Raw genomic sequence first — 20,650 nt, forward strand, 5'->3', positions numbered from 1 at the left:
AGGTCTTGGGGCATGATACATGCAGCACTAACAGGCGATTGATTGATTGATTGATTGATTGCATTTCTATACCACCTTTAACATGCAAGGATGTCAACGTGGTGCATATGGTTTTCATCCCCATTTCATCCTCACAGCAACCCAGTGGTGTAGTTTAGGCTAAAGAGATGGTGGTTGTGACTGGCCCAAGGTCCCCCAGTGAGCTTCCTAGCTGAGTGGGGATTCGAACCCTAGTCTCTCCCAGGTCACAATCCAACCCTCTAACCACTGCAGCACACTATTTAGAGTGAAGGCATTAAGGGACAGTCTAGAACAGGAGTAGGGTGTTCCTTTAACCGTGGCCAGAGGGACTAGGCAGGCAGGCCTGACTGGAAAGGCAGTGTGGATTAATCAGGCCTTCCATGACTCCTTTTCTTCTTCCCAACCTCAGTAAGCATATGCAGGTCTGTTCCAAGAGAACTTGCCAAACTGCAGGCCAATTCATTTGATTTCCATGGTCATCCCCCATCAGGCTGCTGCAGAGATGGGGTTGCAGGGCGTCTCCTCCTTGTCCAAATCTTATCCTTCCAGATGGGCATTACAAGGACTAGAGCTTCCCCAGCTTGATTCTCCCTCCTTCCTCCCAATCCCTTTTTCCTTTTGTGTGTCTCTATTTTGGTTCGTAACCCCAGAGGGCAGGGACCATCTTATCACCAGCATTTGCAACCAGCTCTGGGAGCCCCATTGTTGCTTAAGAGAAGGATAAAAATCCTTCAGATAAGAACAGACACACCTGCATAAAAAAGCAAACTGTTGAAATCTGAGACAAATCAGTGACTTAAGAAGAAAAAACACACATACCTTAAGACCACTCCCTCTCCCTAAAGAAAAACACAAGCCACCTCTCCAAACTACCATATAGGAAATTGATAGTTCTGGCCTTCGTTCTGTTTTAGGTGTCATAAAAAAGCAGTGAAAACCAGTAATTGTTACATACAAATTAATACTTTTTTGGAGCCATCCAAACTTTTTTGGAATCCTCCAATCTGAAATTCCTATCACAATAAAGCACAGGGGGCTAACTTGGCTATCCTTCAGATGCTGATGGACTACTGCCCCCATCATCCCCGACCACTGGCCCTGCTTGGCTGTGGCTGATGGGAGTCAGAGTCAAACAACATCTCGAGGGCCATAGGTCAAGCAATAAAACAGTTGCCAGTCCAGAGCACCACCCCAGTACCGGTATATCTTGCTTTAAGTGATTTTTCTTTTCAGGCTTGGGCCCTGTACTCCATGCTCTGGCAACTTCCAGACTGGATTACTGCAATGTGGTCTACGTGGGGCTGTCCTTGAAGAGGACTGGCAAACTTCCCTCTTGCATGAGGAAGAAGTGGAAATGTCTATAAGAGTTTAAGGTAAGATTCACTTACCTTACACCCCATAAGGTTCACACTTTCCTGGTCCATGTCTGTTCTCTTCTCTTTTCTTGCCCCTCTGCAAATCAGCAGAGGCAGCCCCCTTGTCTGTGCTCAGAGGCTCAGGTGTTAGACTTCTGAAATGTGGAACCCCCTCCCCCCCTCAGAGGTATGTCTGGCACCTTCATTATATAGATTGCAGAGAATGCTGAAGCCATTCCTATTGGCTCTGACTTTTGACAGTATTGTAAGTTGTTTCAAATTGCTTTTTAAAATTGTTGTTTCCATGCTGCAATCCACCCTGGGACTTAAAGGTAATAAATAAAAAGAAAAACAGGTGGATTGATAGATAAATAAATAAACAATACTACAGCACCATCCACACATTCAGAAACAACTAGACTGCCTGCCTCGTTTGGATGGATTATCTGAAATATTTTAAGATTCCCAAGGACATAGGATTACTAGAATTGTGCATGCTCTATTGCAACTAATATTTATGGAAAACTGAGATTGTGTAGGAGACCTTCCCTGCAGCCTGGGTCCCAAGAACCTTTATAAACAAAGAACAGAAAAACAAGGGTGTGTGGGCTTGCAGTCAACTGGTGCAACTGGATTACCCATCAATACCATTGAAGCAGGTATATTTTTAAGAGAGAGGAATGACAGGAATTGGTTTTAGTGTGCTGATCCATAGTAACCAACTCTTGTTCGTCCATCATTTATCTCTTTCACCAACAACATATGGGTTTGTCTATTCACACTCTCAGCATTCTATCTGCTCCAACAAACACCCAGCATTTTCTGCTTGGATAAGGAGATTTTTTAGTTACATCCATTATGTGCGTATCAACATTTATGGCACTGAGATAATTGCCCAAGAGCTCAGGGGGATAAAAGCACCCTCTTTATAACAACCCCCCTTGAAAATAAATAAATCAATATTGATATAAAATATTTTGACGCACAGCCGTAGACACACAAATCTTTCAATTTGAAATACCTGTACTTCTTTTTCTTTTAAAGTATCAGGCCATGCAAGAGAACTGGGCAGCAGAGCTTGCTAATGAGCAGTGATTGGATATTGCTCCCTCTACAGAAAGGAATAAGAAGAACTGAGCAATATACAATATTAATCTTTCCTTAAATAAGCAAACCAGTTAGTAATGAGTTAGTAATGAATCATAACCTACAAGCACCTTGCCCTGCACATTTTTGCATCGCTAGCCACTCTTGAATAGTGGAGACAATGAAACTGCTTGCATCCAGCATTTCCTTTAAAAACAGTGTTACATCCAAAGCAGAAGGTATTTTTGCACACGCACACACACACACACACACAAAAAACAACACCTGGAAATCTGAGATCAGATTTTGATTTTAGAATCCACATTTGGTAAGTTTGCTCATGGATAGCTCAGCTTGCCTCAACATTTCTTTTATTGTTCCTCAAACATACTAATTCAAATAGACTAGGGTTGTTGTTTTTTAATTGCAGATATTAAGACATATTCAGATATCTGCAGAATATCTGAATATGTCTTAATCTTAACTATCAATTCAACCCAGGAGCTGTGAGTTCATGCAATGTTTATTAACTTGGAATACAATTCTGTTGGGTGCTTTTTCCTGAATACCATCATGGCTGGTTGGTTGCATATTTCTTAGGACCAGTGGGAGTAATCAGAAAAAGGACCCAGCTCAACACAAGTTTGGTGCCCTAGTTAGAAAAACCAAATCCTTCTCCCCTCTGTTAACATGGTTACACTTCACTGCAAATTCTCCTGTGCAAGCCCTGCTGAATCCTAGTGGATTTTAATCCCATGAGCCAAATCTTCCTGCATTCCTCTATGTGACCGCAGTGTCCACAATCACGCAACCCACCTTTATCTTTAATTGTCCTCCACACCTGCAAAACTATGGCAGTAGCACAGGGAAAATCTGGGAGAATAATCCAAGGGTGTGAAATAAGGGGATGTTCTTGTGCCTCTATGAGTTTTCAGAGGCTACATATGAGTTTACATTTTTAAGTGTAAAGAAAATGTAGCGGGTCACATTTTGCCTGACCTCTGCATGCTGCCAGTTGTCAGTACAGTGGTACCTTGGGTTACAAACTTAATTCATTCTGGAGGTCCGTTCTTAACCCGAAACCGTTCTTAACTTGAGGCACGCTTTCGTTAATGGGGCCTCCCGCTGCCGCCGGTGTGCGATTTCTGTTCTCATTCTGGGGCAAGGTACTACTTTCGGGTTAGTGGAGTTTGTAACCCAAAGCGTTTGTAAACCGAGGTACCACTGTATTCACAAAATATCCAATGAATAGCAATTAGATATAACCAGTTGTTGCTGAAACAAAACTCTGACAGCAATATCTGGTAAAGACAAGTTCATGGTGGATAGAGAGCTTACAAAACAAAGCATGATCTTAAGTCTAAAGGGGTGGAAAATAGGCAAAGTGATTCAGATACCAAAACACAGGGTTCAGCCTATTGTGTATTAATTGTTTCTACCCACACTCTCCATTCTTTAAACATATTTCTTAGACAATGAAGTGTCTTTTGAATGCAATGGAAAGTTGGATAGGGAGTCCGTTCTTGTTTTTGACAGAACAGGCTGTTGCTTAAGGCAGTTTATGCCACAATGAACCCATTACTCCCCAAGGTGCCACATATTTTTACCTCTTTCTGCCGTAGGCATATTGGGGAAACTCTGCTACACTTTCTTTCTAAGATGCCAAATATGAGTTTCTTTCCCCTTTCAAATTGCTGCTTATTATTCAGAAGGGTTTGCTTAAAAAAAAAATAGAAGGGAGAATTAGAATTCTGTTTTCACTTGTACATGAAACTGCCTTCCCTGCACTGGAGAGCAGCTGCAAAGCTCACCTAGAAGACACGCTGGTTCATATTTGTTTTCCATCCCTCAGCAACAAGACTACTTCCTGGTTGAGTTTTAAAGCTCCGCGACGACGTTCCCTTCTCAGCCCACACAACTGTGTCACAACCCACGTCAGCAGCAGGAAAACATTAAACTCGCCCTTTGCTAATGCTTTCCTAACGTGGAATTTCCCTGTCACCTTTTCTCCCCGTTCCTCCCAACCAGAAGCATCTTTTCCTTAAATTGTTTCCCCTCACACACAACATACAGGAGCACTGAAAGGGGTCACTGCCAAAACTATGAGAATTTTGGCTTCCTTTCTGCTCTTGCCTGCCTCTTCCTTCACGCTGCGGCTTAAAGTGTTTGCACAAGTGCCGGTGCAGTTCTGCATGCTCCAGGTTATATATCACCACACAACCTGGGCTGTGCGGCATCTAACAAAAGGTGGGCAAGAGAGATGGCAGGAATAGAATTTTGGGGTGGGGGAGGGTGACAAAGAGAACAGCTGTGCTCATGCGCAGCTCATATTATTTAAGGATTATTTTATCCCCATGAAAGAGTAGGGTGGAAGTTACTGAAGTCTACGTGTTTGCTAGTCAATCAGTACTTTCTTCACAGTTATATTTGTCTCACAAGCATTAAAATCCACAAACAAGAGGTTTGCAACTGGGGGTTTTTTTAATCATAAAGATATACAAGTCAGAGAGCGGCTTGCATACTGGGGGTGTGCAGTATGCAAACAAGTGCCCAGGGGAAAGGGAAGAATGCCAGCAACCAGCAGCTGAGCAGTACACAAGACCATTACTTTTTCTTCCTATTGAGAACCCCGCTCTTTAGTATGCAAACTAGTGAGGACCTGGGGGCTGGGGGAGAAAGAGAGATGTTTCTTTAAGGGAAGGGCTTATTAACTGCTCTTGTGGGCAATAAACAGCTGGTCAGTCCGGCAGGTTCAAGGCCATTTCAGCTCTCTCTCTTATGGAGACACCATATGTCACATCTCTCACATCAGCAGCTTTAGTTTCCAATAATCTTGCTCCAGAAGGGAAGCACAAAGGCAGGGAGAGGCGGAAGGAGGAGGGAACGTGGGAAATATAGGTGGGAAGCTTGTGTTTTGCACTTGATTTGGTATTTGCTCACATTATGCTTAGTGACACTTACTGCATGCATGCATGTGCACACACACACATACAAACACACACACACACACAGAGAGAGAGAGAGAGAGAGAGAGAGAGAGAGAGAGAGAGAGAGAGAGAGAATGTTCCTGCTAGCTTCATGTTATAGGAGGAACAATAAAAGAAGCCTCCAGTTTTCAATGCTCGTTTTTTGCTGTTGCAGAGTTGCAGAGTCAGCAATGCATGGTCCCCTGGATAAACCGGAAATTTTAAGTGTGAAGTCCCAGCTCAACCAGAGAGTTCATGCAGAGGAGAGAGTAGAAAGGTGACAATTGGCCCTGGCCCAGGATTGCTGCAAGAAATCAACAGGGTAGAAGTCATGGAGTAATCTGAACATCAGGGCTTCCAGTTAGCCCAAATGTCTCAGGGGGCATTTGTTAATGGACAGTGAACTGGAAGATGCTTGTTCCCTTATATAATGGGGGTAGGGCAGACCTGGCCCATGCCTACACTGTGGCTGCCTTGTGGAAGCCGCTTTCAATTGCACTATGTGCCAATCGTTGTGGCATGGTCAGTCAGTCATGTTTAGCAGATCGTTGCAGTGACTGGGAAACTTTCACACCAGAACAAGCTTCTCTATGTAGCTTGCTTAAAGAGGCTTAAATGAAGACTGTCTGATCCTCACAATGGACCACAACAGATATGATTTTAAAACTGCCTCCATATGGGAGGCGGAACATACTGTGAATTTACCTTTAATAAGATTTTCCTGAAAAGGGCAGACATGGTGGACCACCTTTAGGACTTGTTACCAACTCAGGAGCCAGACGTGGTGGTGTCTCAGTGACAATATGACTCCTTCTCTTTCGCAGTCCCCATCTTCTCTGACCTGTTGGCATCTCTTTTAAGATGTTCCTTATGTGTGCCATTAGCACCCTGGTGCCCAACACCAGACATTTTCCACTAAACCAACAGGCACACTATATGTATGCCCAATTAAGTGGCCAGTATCAAACTCTGTGCTTTTTCATAATGTGTTATAGAATCGTGGACCATGCACAGCCCTTCATACCATCATTTGGTGACATCAGCTAACACTTCTACAGGACACAATGATTTCCCATCTCCTTTAATCAGGATTCCAGGGAGTGGCCTATAAATTTCCTTCAACCAGCAAAGTTTCAAGCCATCTGAGTGAGTGCCCTTAGGACTCACTGGCCAATTCCTCCCCCAAGCAAGGGGGCCTCAAAAATTGGCATGCATTAGGAATTAACAAGGGATTAAAGAGCTAAACATAGAAACACTAGAGAATTATATAATAGTCAAATGATATTTTTTTCTCTCCAAGTTACTCTGCTTAATTCCTTGCTAGTTGAAAAAGCTAGGTTTTCAGGCAACAGCTGATGAGGCCATTTCTGGTGCCTGACACCCATACCCATATATATATGGCTGTGGAGTGGAGGTATCTCAAGCCAGTATTAGGTGATCAGCCTTCATTCCACAGATACCACCCCCACCACTAAACGCTTTGGAGGGAAGGGTGTTTACAATGCATTGTGACATACCAGAACTGGAGAGACCCAGGACTGAGCCCGCTTTCCAGCCATAAAGCTCCCCAAGTAGCCTTGGGCAATCCCTATCTGGAAGGCCCACCTTCTTCACAGATTGGAGATAAAGTGGTGATGGGGTTAGGAGAGAACTGTGCTGCATGGGAGAGGGGTGGATAAGATGAAAGAAACACAATGTATTACCAGGGAATCTTGTTTGGTGAAAGGGTGACATAGGGCAGCCCCAGTTTTAAGGCGATGCGGGCAGTTCCCCCACACAGGGCACCAAGCCGGGGGGGGGGGGAGAGGGGACAGGACGACAAGATAATAATAAGTGTTAGAAACTCAGATATATATGCTAGGCACCAAATGGCTCCTTAAATCACAGTCACCCAAAGCGGAATGTCTAGTTGCCATTTTGAGGCAAGACGTCTCTCAAGTCTTAATTTTCAGTAAGACTCTTTGGTTCCTGAATTTCATTCTGATTGTACAGATAAAATATAATGGACAGAATTCTACAGGATGCATTGCTAGTGTGTGAAAACAGTCAAGATCTAAGGATCCCCAGGCATGCACCTCCAGGATGGGGGAGACATCAGGTGCCATCCTGGCAACTGGTTATCTTCACTTGGTCACAAGTGGCTGATAGTCAGGTACAAAATGTGCCTGGTGAATTTTGAAAGATGATGATGATGAAGATACCACCTATACAGTAGTACCTCGGGTTAAGAACTTAATTTGTTCTGGAGGTCTGTTCTTAACCTGAAACTGTTCTTAACCTGAAGCACCACTTTAGCTAATGGGGCCTCCTGCTGCTGCCGCTGCACAATTTCTGTTCTCATCCTGAAGCAAAGTTCTTAACCCGAGGTATTATTTCTGGGTTAGCGGAGTCTGTAACTTGAAGCATATGTAACCCGAGGTACTACTGTACATTGGTACCTCGGGTTAAGTACTTAATTCGTTCTGGAGGTCCATACTTAACCTGAAACTGTTCTTAACCTGAAGCACCGCTTTAGCTAATGGGGCCTCCTGCTGCTGCTGCGCCGCCGGAGCCCGATTTCTGTTCTTATCCTGAAGCAAAGTTCTTAACCTGAAGCACTATTTCTAGGTTAGCGGAGTGTGTAACCTGAAGCGTATGTAACCTGAAGCGTATGTAACCTGAAGTGTATGTAACCCAAGGTACCACTGTATTTATACAGGGAACCTACTGAGAAGATTCATTTAAAAAAGCAACTATACAAAAACAAATTATTGTCAAAAGAAGAAATATTTAAGGTAAAGGTAAAGGGACCCCTGACCATTAGGTCCAGTCGTGGCCGACTCTGGGGTTGCAGCGCTCATCTTGCTTTATTGGCCGAGGGAGCTGCCGTACAACTTCCGTGTCATGTGGCCAGCATGACTAAGCCACTTCTGGTGAACCAGAACAGCGCATGGAAACTCTGTTTACCTTCCCGCCGGAGCGGTACCTATTTATCTACTTGCACTTTGATGTGCTTTCGAACTGCTAGGTTGGCAGGGGAATATTTGAGGAGGAGGTCCCAAATCTTCCATAGTTCCAGTTACAGATAGGTATCCGTGTTGGTCTGCCATAGTCAAAACAAAAAAAATTCCTTCCAGTAGCACCTTAGTTGGTCTTTAAGGTGCTACTGGAAGGAATTTTTTTTGTCCCAAATCTTGTCCTTTCTTTCCAAGTTGGATGAATAGGTCTCTGTCACTGGGGTCATGCTTGGTATTGTTTTTCAGCTTCTATTATATTTGCGACTGTTCTGTAACTTTTTAAAGCAGTTTTTGTAATATTTTGTCTATTGCCTTAGTATAAAATACATGTGGAAGGAGGTTAACAAACAACAAAAAGGAAACACAGGAATTCTCTTCAGTTCACAGGTGAGTGAGCTTCTCTGATGGGTGGGTTTTTATTTTTATTTTTTAACTCAGGAAGGTGTGATCAGGCTTGTCAGGCTAGCCAGAGTGAGTAAATTCTGCAGCCCTGACTCCCCTCCACCAGTACAGTGGTACCTCGGGTTACATACGCTCCGGGTTACATACGCTTCAGGTTACAGACTCCGCTAACCCAGAAATATTACCTCGGGTTAAGAACTTTGCTTCAGGATGAGAACAGAAATCGTGCTCTGGAGGCGCGGCGGCAGCAGGAGGCCCCATTGGCTAAAGTGGTGCTTCAGGTTAAGAACAGTTTCAAGTTAAGAACGGACCTGTGGAACGAATTAAGTACTTAACCCGAGGTACTACTGTACTGCAAAGAGTAGGAAAAAAGAAAACATGGTCACTTCCTGGCCCATTCTCTCAGAAATAAATAAGTTATACAATCCCAGTCAACTTTGGGAAGCTTGCCATAAGATAAAGAACTATCTGTTAGAAAGGCTCATTACTGGGTTTGATTTGATCAACTCACCAAGGCATTAAGAGTTTTGTCCTGAGTGTGTGAAGCCTATAACACACTTTGGAGCATGTTCAGAATAGAGCTGGGAAATATCTGGTTTTCAACATTGTGATTTATCACCAGCTAAACATTGCAATATACTGATATATCACAATGCCTGGAATAGGGATGGAGCTATGGGGTGGCTGCCTTCACTATTTTTCCTGCATCGTGATTTTTGCCAACACCTGACTTTGTGATTCGCTGCCCCCTGCAGGAGACAAGAGGGAGCTGAGCCAGCAGAGTTAAGAGGGCTGCAGGAATTGAGAGAAGCATTAGCTGGCTTCATCTTTCCCACATTGTGATTTTTGCATGGAACACACACAAAAACACAAACACGTCATGATTTGTGATATATTGCCAGGTCAAAAATTATGAAACCGATATCACAATCTGAACTTCAAACTGGTTTTGGGCAATATATTGCCCAGATCTACAGAGTTGTATTGCTTCACCTGTGGGCAGTCCAAGCCAAGGTTCTCACATCTGACCTCAGAGCCTCTGAACTTGCGACATGGTTCTTGTGACCCTCCAGAACCTCCAATCTCCAGCCCGAGTTGCTGATGGTCAGTGATGACAGCAATCAGACAACATTCCCTTACCTCTTTCCTTTCCCAGTTTCAGTTGTAAGCTCTTTGGGACAGACACCTGCCAGTTTATTCAGCACACATGTTTAGCATCATGCATGCTGTTGGCGCTGTATAAAGAGTGGTTTCTGCGTTGAGCCATGGTTTCTTGTTTCTCACACTCAATAACCAGAACAGCCAGGAATGGGAAGAACAGGAAAAGAAGAGAGAATAGCTTAAACCAGTGGTGTTACAGGTAGAAAAGCAGGCAAGCTCCCTAGTCCCCTCTCTCCAACTTTAGCAGAGAGTACACCTTCCAGACAGGTGGTGGAAGAATAGCATTATCAGTCCAATCATTAATCTCCACCTTTGCAAATCTCATAGGCAAAGGAAATATGGGAACACACAGGGGTTTGTGTCAGAGGTCATGCTCCCCACCTCTTGCGCAGGGCTAGGGAGGAGGCTCCTCTGGGTACCATCTTTGCAAAGCTGGTAAGACTCTTACCTTGTTTTCAGTTGTCAGAGGTGGAGGAGAAAAAAGAAAGATACTAGCCCCCATCACACTCACACCCCGAGCCTTTGCGAATCGTAGAGAGGGGAAGCACCGAGCTGGTCGTGCTAGAATGGCAACAGAGACGCCCCTGCAACCTATTAATCTCCTGTTACAAACGCCAGGATCTTTTGCAGACGTTGTGCCATCTCCCCTCCCTTCCTCCCCTCCCTTCCCAGCTTCAGCCTGCTGAGGAGGGAGAAGGAGAAAGAGAGAGAAAGCAGCTTTTAAATTTATTATTCCAGGAAGGAGGAGGACTCTGAAAAGAAAGCACAAGCGGGCTTCTTCCAAGGAGAACTGCCACCCCCTCCGCTCCAAGCAGGAATACTCTCCCCCTAATCACCCTGGTTACAGGACACCCCCCAAAACACACACACACCTCTCTCTCCTTCCCTTTTAGTAAACCCATAACAAAAGCATGCTGTACTGCCTGGGAATATAAGACTAACTAGCAGCCAAAGGCCACCCAAACAAATCCCCCCCCCGCAATTTCCCCAGCAGTCTCTTATTGGGGGAGGAGGGGGTCCCAGCAACTAGGGTGGTGAGTTAATTTAGCGGGGGAGGGGGTCAAAGACTGTAATGGAGGAAGAAGAGCGAGCCTAATAATTAATCAGCCAAACATAGCAATAGCAATAGCAATAGCAATAGCAGCAGCAGCAGCAGCAGCAGCAGCAACAGCCTCCTCCTCCTCCTCTGGGTTAAACAAGGGAGACAGCTGGAGAGCCCAATCAACAACAAGCAGCTTGTTTACCCCGCAAAGTGGCTCCTTCCACCTCACCTCTTAATCACAGGGTGAGAAATCAAAATACTTAAAAAAAAAAAGTGAGTCAGCATGGGTGGATTTTAAAAAAAAAAATCCCAACGAGGAAGAACTCACCACAAGGCAAGAAAGACACAGTCAGAGTTTGGACTAATTAGTGTTTAAAATGCCGGAAGACAGCTTTTCAGTCACACGTAACTCTTTTGTATTTTTTTGCAGAAACCCCCACCCCTACCCCCGCGGGGTAACTTTGGCAGGCTGCTTCACTTGACGGTTTGTTTAACATCTTTATTCATATAACTCTACCAAGGTGCATCACACCGAGAGCACAGCGGAGCGCGGGAAGAGTCCCTGCCCCAAAGAGCTCGCAAACTAGTGTGATGGTTTGTTTTGTTTTTCGGGGGGCGGAGGGAGAAGAGAAACGGGAATGTAAGGAAGCTTCTGACTTTAATATATTTATCACACTTCTCACCTTTGAAAGCGAGACAGCGATGACCTAGCCTTTTTAGGTACCCACCGATCAGGTCGTTTTATTAGAGCATCTCATATAGCAACGCTCCATGGGAGGCGCCTTTAGAGAACATCTCCCCACCACGTTTTGTTCATTCATGCTTTTCTGTTTGATGCAAGTTTTAAGGAAAGCCCCCCATCCCAGTAATCAGGCAAAAACAAGCCTTCCTGTATGACTCTGTTTACACAGGGGTACCACCGCAGCTTCGAGGTCTGGGAGTATTGGCAGTTTCCTAATCCTATTAAGTCTTCTGTGCAGTCAGCATTTAATCTAGGATAATAATATATTTTTTTAAAAAAAAAGTCAGACAGAGGCTACTTCCTTTCCAGACTTGATTCTGAGACACATTTTTCATGTCGAAAGGGAAGCCGTAATATATCCTCCATCACAATAAAAAGTATCGTTTTGCATTCATCACCGCACCTTCGTGCCCGGGGAGGCTATTTGCGGGGAGGTCTGCGTTTGTAAACTGCTCATCCGACCCAAGCGCCGGAGCGGGTGGGTGGAACGGCGAGGAGGAGATGTGTAGGTCGAGCACAGTGTGTCTGCCTAAGGAACAAAACTATTCCGGGATTGTGGCAGGCGAGCACACAGATGGGAGACGAAAACTGTATGTGTGTGCGCGCGCGCGCGGGCTGAGCGCGTCGTCGCCCCTCTTTTTCTCCCACTGCCAGCGGCAGCTGCTTCCCAGCCAGACATGCAGGAAAGGGGCTGCACTTCTGTCTGCCTCCCTTGAAACCGATCTTCTTCCACAGGCACGCCAGCCTGTCCTACTTTCCCCCCCGCTCTCTCCTTTCTTCCTTTCCTAGGAGCCACACGACGGCAAGAAATCATCTCCATCTACCACCATTTTAAAACACAAACACAGCATAGCGAGAAATTGCACTAGGACGCTGAAACGGACACACAGACATAGACACACGCAGGCGTACAAGCGCACTCTGGACGTGGAAATAAAATAAAATAAAATAAATAATAATAATAAATACAGGAAGCTTCCAAGTTACCACCAAAATGCGAAAGCGCCGTCTGCCCCGCTTGTCTTTACGCACAGCCTCAGCACGGATCGGGAAGGGGGTGGGAAAGGATCACTTTCCCCATCCCAGGAACTAAATCCCTCTCATCAGAGTCTCTCTTGGGATCCTGGTGCCCAGAGACGTTCGCTAAGAACGAGACTTTTCGTCCCTTCCTGCCCGCCCAGCTGAAGTCTACTTACTGGAATATGCGGCTCCATGCGTGGTGCATCTACCCGCGGGGAAACCAGAAGCATCTTGGACTGGTGATCCACCAGCTTTTACATCCAGTTTGATTGTTTTGGACGAAACCCAGCAGCGCTCAAAGGAAAAGAAAAAAAAAAAAAGAAAGGAGGGAGGGAGGGAGGTGGGGAAAGAGAGAGGGACTCTCGGCGCTTGTTTCCCCTCGCCTCTTAGGTTCCCGACAAGTTCATCCTGGCGTTGCAGTTTGCTAATGATTCACTGTCTGTCTCATTTCGCGCACTACATTTCCCTCAGCCCACAGTTTCCTCAGTCAGAGGTGGAGTTTGTGGGCTTGAAGTTACTGATAGGGCATATCTAACTGCTGTGTCACTCGGAGAGGAGGAGACACGCCGCCGCTCGCTCTCTTTCCCTTACTCTTACACACACGCAGCCTAACTCCAGTCTTAAAGGGGAAGGAGCATATCGTTGTGCCACCTTAACATAAAAAGCGACAAGTCCAGAGAGCTCCGCGCTGCATTTTAACGCGCAAAGAGCCGCTTAATTCGGCTAGGAGGGCTGCTGAGTTCCGCGCAGAATTGTCACCTTAAAAAGAAAAAGTTGCCCCGCTCCCGGTGCCTTGTTTCCAACATAAATCTGCCTCCCCAGAAACGGCGCAAGAGGCGACGCTTTCCGTATCATCCCTTATTCCCCTGCCAGGAAAATAAAAATGCACATTTGCTTCATTTAAACGCTGCCAGGATGCTTGTTGTTAAAGACGCGGAAGCAGCTCCCGCCCCCGCAACACACAAAGGTGATAACTTCATTTATATACTTAACCAAACTAATTAGAAACCAACAAAAATAATATCGTAAGCTAGACCGCATGTGGAAGAAGGTTCATTCATTCTCTCTCTGCTTTCGAGCATGTCTGGGAGGCTTAAGGAAGAGCCCGGTGTAGATAGCCACTTTCCGCGCAGCCGACGGCTAACTAACTTCACTCGCCGCCAGCCCCTCACTCCAGTTTATTAACAAGACAGGCCAGTAAAGCGCGTCCCTTTGCTTCCAGAGGTGCGTAGCATAGGATTATGCAGGTGGCTGCCAAAAAATCTGGATGCCTTTTATGCTTGCAAAACATGCTTGTACCCAAGAGGTTTCCTCCGAGCCGGCCAGCGGATGCTCGGGGAGAAAACTGCCAGAAAACTGCGAGCTCACATCCAGCCCATACCTAAGTGCTGAATGTCCGCTCAAAAGTGATTGCTCCCGCAATAGTTTAATCCTATATACAGTACATCCACAAAGAAGTAATTATCCCCAGTGAGAGTTACTCCCAAGTTAGTAAAACCCATCCCACCCACTAAACTGGAAGAAAATCCTAGTGAGCTTCATTGGATTATTAAGTTTTAGTTGCCAAACTTACCATGTTTGAATAGGACATCGTGAGTGCACAAGCTCCGCGGAGCTGCTGTCTCTTAAGTGACACCTGCCACCTGCCAGCAGAGAGCCAGATCGAGAGTGCTCCAGATCTCTGAACTGCTTGAGTGGGAGTGACTGTGGATAAAGATGGTGCACCTGCTTTTCTACTGCCAGCTAGAGATGTGTCCTTGCCTGGATTAACTGTAACTTCATTTATGCACATACAGTTTGACATTGATTTCAGAAACTGATTGTGTGCTAAGAAATCCTTGGGTTCAGGAACAAAAGAGGGGTCAAGCTGGGAGCCATTTGAATGTTGATGACAATCAAAATCTCTGGATGACTTCCCACAGCAATTTCATGTAGATATTAAATAGTGTGGATAATAAGATGGGACCTTACAATTGTCCAGTCCAGTCCCATCCTGGGAAAGATGGCCTGGAAGGATATAATAGTTGATGGCATTTAATTATGCGGCGTACTTTTATCCAGCATTATATCCCAAAGTGTCTTACAGAAGATTGCAATTACATCCAAAAAGATATGCATGTATAATCAGAAATAATACAGTGCCAGGTTTATTCCAAGCAATATGTTTTGCCCACACTCTTGGTATTATTTCGTGTTGCTAGCAGCGGGTCCAATGGGACCACCAAGGCGAAGGTATCAAAAGATGTCCAGCCAAAACACATGCCACATGCCTAGTGCTTGGTAGGGAAACCAGGGAAATTAAGGCAATTTCATGTCTAAAACAAAGAGAGAAACAAAACCAAAAAGTACCCAAGTAATCTCCATCACCTGGGAGCCCTTGGAGCTGGGTCTAAGTCCATGTGGCAACTCTTGCCAGTTGGGCTGGCACAAGACATTTTGCTGCCTGAGCCAAAGGATGAAATGCCACTGCCTCTTTCGGTTATAGAAGCTGACTGGTCAGGAAGCTGTGTTTCATTTCAATACCAGCAACGAACCAGCATCCTCCACCAAACCTGACTTCAGCAAGCTAGTTTATAGGAGTGCAGGCCAGCCTGCAGGGCATACACAACAGTGGGGAATAGCTGACGAGCTTGGGTAGGCAAACTAAGGCCTGGGGGCCGGATGCGGCCAAATCGCCTTCTAAATCTGGCCTGTGGACGCTCTGGGAATCAGCGTGTTTTTACATGAGTAGAATGTGTCCTTTTATTTAAAATGCATCTCTGGTTATTTGTGGGGCCTGCCTGGTGATTTTACAGGAGCAGAATGTGTCCGGTTATTTAGAATGCATCTCTGGGTTATTTGTGGAGCGCAGGAATTTGTTCTCCCCCCCCCCAAAAAAATATAGTCTGGCCCCCCACAAGCTCTGAGGGACAGTGGACCGGCCCTCTGCTGAAAAGGTTTGCTGACCCCTGGCTTAGGCGGAACACCTGAGAGAGCCACCTCTCCTGTGCCATAGTATTTGCTGCTCAAAGTAGTTTTCTCACTGTGTCTAAGGGTAGGCCTGGCCATACTCATCATACAACAAGTCAACTTTGCGCATCCTGCTCCAAAGGGTGTAAGCAACAACATGGATGTAAGCAACAACACTGCGGAAAAAAGGAATATTTTTGTCTTTCCCTTTCCCAATAGACTAGTAAAGATTGCTAGATACATTTTGATGTTGTCCCTCCTGCATTCCTTTCCTTATTAACCACTGCTGTAATCATTTCATGCGCCGAAGTCACTGGGTGTGTCTAGGCTGGATCAATGGCATATTCGGGGTTAGGAAAGTGGTGCAATAAAGAATATTAAAGACTGTGCAGCTGATTTTCATGTTTTTCTAAAGGAGATACTGTCGTCTCCTCTTTGCCACTAATAAGATTTTCCATTTTAAAAAAGATGATGCCTTTGAACAGTAACGTAACATTTTAAATGCAGAGGCTTTGGTAATAACAATAGATCGAAAACATGTACTAATGGAAGGTTTTCCTCCAGTTTCAACCTATTTGCATATGGATTCACTTTAGATTTTCCTGATGCTCCTATAAGACCATGTGTGGGTGTGCTGATTGCAGTACACACACTGGATGGGGTTTTCTACACAAGGGGGTGCAGTTGTTGGATAGCAAGCCATTTTCTGTTTTACCATCGGATTGTAATAAGGCGCTCCATTCTAGAAGAGCCTTTTCCTACTATGGTTTCAAAGCGCTTTAGGTGTGCATTCAGTAAACATGCATAGAAAACTTCGGCCTATACCTGTGTTTCTTACCTGTCCTGTGCTGCTAAAAGGGGGCAACTTTTGGCACAGTGAATAAGATACAGCAGAATCTGTTTATAATGGGTGTAATTTCACGTGGAGAAATACAGAGTGGCTCAAATCAGTGGGAGATCCATGTGAGAAGTTAAACAAAAGTGAATGCTAAAAGGTATCTTGGTAATTCTGATGGAATGTGATTGAATCTTGAAGAAAACACACTTCTGGGTTCCCACAACATGGCGGATTCGGCTTTGCGGAGCTTCTGGGAATGAGTGCTAGAGGACGCGCCTCCTCCCAAAACCCCAAGAGGAGCATTGGGGTGTCTTAGGGTCATGGATGGTGGCGTGGCACTGCCAGCCCTCGCCTCCATTCTGAAGGACACTGAGCACCTGTTTTCCTCCTGCCAACTAGAGATGTGTCCTTGCCTGGATTAAGTGTAACTTCTTTTATGCACAAACAGTTTGACATTGATTCCAGATACTGATTGTCTACTAAGAAAACCTTGGGCTCAGGAACAAAAGTGGGGGCCAAGCTGGGAGCCATTTGAATGCTTACGACAATCAAAACCTCCGGATGACCTCCCACAGCAATTTCATGTAGACATTAAATAGTGTGGATAATAAGATGGGACCTTACAATTGTCCAGTCCATTCCTATCCTGGAAAAGATGGCCTGGAAGGATATAATAGTTGATAGCATTAAATTATGCGGCGTACTTTTATCCGGCATTATAGCCCAAAGTGTCTTACAGAAGATTTCAATCAAATCCAAAAAGATATGCACATGTAATCAGAAATAATACAGTAACAGATTTATCCTCACCACTGACAATGGTATCCTTCTAGAGCGACAATCAGAGTTAGGAGTGAATGGCACTTTTTTGCGGCAGTACCAGTCCTCTTTGGATGGTCTTTTCTAGAGGATTTCTCAAATATAATAGGAAATGTTTTAGCACACAAATCATTTTGAATAATCTTGTGATGTTAAGATTTAAGCCTCTTAAAAGTTTCAATTCCAGGCACATCAAAATTCACTTTGTGTGTCTTTTCCTCTGCAAATTTTGCCACCCATTTCTTCGGGTCAAGTGCTGATGCTTGGGCATGTTCAGCTGGTAATAGTTGCCAAGCCAACTAGTCTCTTTTGCAACATTATTCAGCGCATGCAGGTTTTTATAAGGTTTGAGAAACTGTGTTCACCAGTTGCCACTGATGCTGGAAGTGTGAGGAAGATCCTAAGAGCAACAGAAACATTCGGCACACTATTCAGGAGTTTATGTTGTAGTATGAAGACAAGCATTCCTTGTGGCAGCATGGACTTTGGGAGTCTTTGAGCGATTGCTATATATTCACGGTACAGATCTTCAGCATCAATATCTTTGTTTCCATTGTGCATCAATGGTTTTTCCAAATCCTTGCAGGCCTTAAGTACATATTCAGTATATTTTCAGTATTCAGTGTATCTTAAGTATATTTCAGTATATTCAGGTTCTGTTCCTTACCCCCTTACCACACATGCATAAGCACATGCCACCTTGTTATGCCCCACTCTGCCCTCTGTTCCACCATATTCCATCCCTGTTCTGCTTTCTTCCAGGTCCAAAAGGATCTGTGCACTGGCAATCGCACGTCAATTGGATACACCACAAACGGTTGCAGCCTGTACTGTATATATATCATAAAGGAAGCCAAATAGGGCATTATACTGTTGTAGCTGTTGGTGGCTCTCTTCACCAGATTGTATGGCCATGACTAAGATGGCAAAGCAGAAAACTGCTTTGAATTTGTACTTTAGATCTTACAGTGACTCTTCTTGGGCCTCTTATGCAAGCTGCCATTTCTTTCTCGTTTTTCCAATTTGTTCTGTCTCAAAGCCTGGTAGAGTTTCTAGCTCCTTTGCAATCTCAGTATCATCTATCAAAACTTGTTAAAAACGCTCATCACACCTGCAGCCCAGAAGGTAATACTCGGTCACTTACAATTGGCTTGCAGCTGAATTTAAATCAGCTTCCTTATTTTGTAGCAGCTTGCTTCTAAGATGGTATACCATGCGACCAGGGACACCACAAACTTGAACTTACAAATTGCATCAACAAGGGCCTTAGCTTCAACTCAGGAAGTATTTCCAGACAAACCTTTTAGGTGTTTGTCATCAAAGATACATGATTGACATAATGTACAACCATGGACATTTGTTCATGACTAACACCAGGTGTGCAGTCCAGGATAATTGAGTAGTATTTGACTGACTTTGCATGTGCTAAAATTTTCTGCTTTATAGCACCTGCTAGAAGCTGTATAAACTCATTTTGGGTATCTTTTCCTAGGTAGCAAACCATTGTTTCTTGATCTTTAACTCTGTGCAAGTGTTCATTCTCTTGCCCTGACCTAGCCAATGTGATCCACGTGACGGTCACCTCCAGGCTTGATTAACTCACTCTACATGGGGCTGCCCTTGAGACTGACCCAGAAACTCCAGCGGGTGCAGAATGCTGCGGCAAGACTCCTTATGGGATCCTCGCCGCGGGATCACATTCACCCGGTGCTATACCAGCTGCACTGGCTCCCGGTTAGGCCGGCCTCAACCAAAGCCAGGGCTTTATCGGCCGTGGCCCCGATCTGGTGGAACGCTCTGTCACAAGAGACTAGGGCCCTGCGGGACTTGACATCTTTCCGCAGGGCCTGCAAGACAGAGCTGTTCTGCCAGGCCTTTGGCCAGGGCACAGCCTGACTCCCTCTCTCCTTCTGTAATCTTCACAGAACTCTAGCCCAATGGTTCCATTAATTTGATTCTGAACTGATTTTAGGATGTATTTCAATTAATTGACTATGATTTTATGTAAATTGTGCTATTTTTACTGTTGTTAGCTGCTCTGAGCCCGGCATTGGCTGGGATATAAATAAAATTATTATTATTATTATTATTATTATTATTATTATTATTATTATTATTATTATATATATATTATTATTATTATTATTATTATTATTTTACTCATGATAGGATCAAAAAAGGAAAAATATTCTACAAACTTAAAAAAAAAATCCTTTGGCACCACTGTACAACTTTTCAGTTGTAGCATGGAATGGCAAGTTTTGCATGCCAAGAACTCTGACTAAAGCCATCAATTGTTCCAAGATTTGTTGCCAATATTGTTCTTGCCTAAATTTCTGCTGGTGTTTCAGTTGGTGTTCCTTTAAAGAAGCACACTTCAAGTTAGCTCCGGGTCTGATAGTTTTCTAGTCAGTATTCCTCTCATGTAAAGACAGCTCTTCCAGTTTTTTTTCAACCTGTTTCTTATAAGATTGATGTACCATTTTTGGTTTAACATCCTACAGCAAAAACAAAAGGCCACATCATTTTAGGCTGAATATATCAGCCACTGATGGTACACTTCTTCACCATTTCCTAGTCTCCTTTTGTGGTGTATAGGAGAAAATACTCTGCTTTGAAGTCTTTGAGAAAATCATGTGATACAACCTGCCGTGGTCCAAGTTGTATTATAAGCTGTTGCAAATTTTCACTGCAATAGTTAGGCTACTTAGCAGGGTCACTGTAATGCAAATCAGGCACCTTCTCTGCAGACTTTGCAATAGTCTCACTTTTTTCGACCTCTTCCTTTTCCTCTGTGTGTTTTCCAGAAAAACCTCCAATTTGTGAAACTTCTGTCTTAACACCTGCAACCAACCAGCCTTGATGATATTACCGTATTTTTCTGTGTATAAGACTAGGTTTCCCCCCTAAAAAATAATGTTAAAAATTAGGGGGTGTCTTATACACGGTTACATATCCCCACATTTTCTTAAATCTGAGTCCCCCAATTAAGGGGCATCTTAGAGACAGAAAAATACGGTAAATTTGAATACCACCGTTCACCTGCACGTCGTACCTTTTAGAATGAATTGATTTTAGAATGTACAGTGGTACCTCGGGTTAAGTACCTAATTCGTTCTGGAGGTACGTTCTTAACCTGAAATTGTTCTTAACCTGAAGCACCACTTTAGCTAATGGGGCCACCCGCTGCTGCCGCGGAGTCTGTAATCTGAAGCGTATGTAACCTGAAGCATACGTAACCCGAGGTACCACT

At 44.4% G+C, this 20,650-nt stretch overlaps 1 protein-coding gene across 11 annotated transcripts in view; it reads right to left on the minus strand.

Moving 5' to 3' along the window:
- The window catches only part of MAMLD1 (mastermind like domain containing 1), a 131,429-nt gene extending 118,121 nt beyond the window's left edge, over positions 1-13,308 (minus strand). For 3 of the 11 annotated variants that reach the window (XM_081897582.1, XM_081897580.1, XM_081897585.1), the window contains exon 1: positions 12,968-13,307. In XM_081897582.1, the coding sequence (XP_081753708.1) occupies positions 12,968-13,021 (54 nt within the window). In that variant the 5' untranslated portion in view covers positions 13,022-13,307. Of the gene's footprint in view, positions 1-10,435; positions 10,599-12,967 lie in introns of those variants that run through there. The other 8 variants (XM_081897577.1, XM_081897583.1, XM_081897581.1 and 5 more) reach the window with 4 other exon arrangements.
- Positions 13,309-20,650: the final 7,342 nt, after the last annotated feature.

The sequence above is a fragment of the Podarcis melisellensis genome (genome assembly GCF_964234715.1).
Source record: "Podarcis melisellensis genome assembly, chromosome: Z".
Classification (NCBI taxonomy): domain Eukaryota; kingdom Metazoa; phylum Chordata; class Lepidosauria; order Squamata; family Lacertidae; genus Podarcis; species Podarcis melisellensis.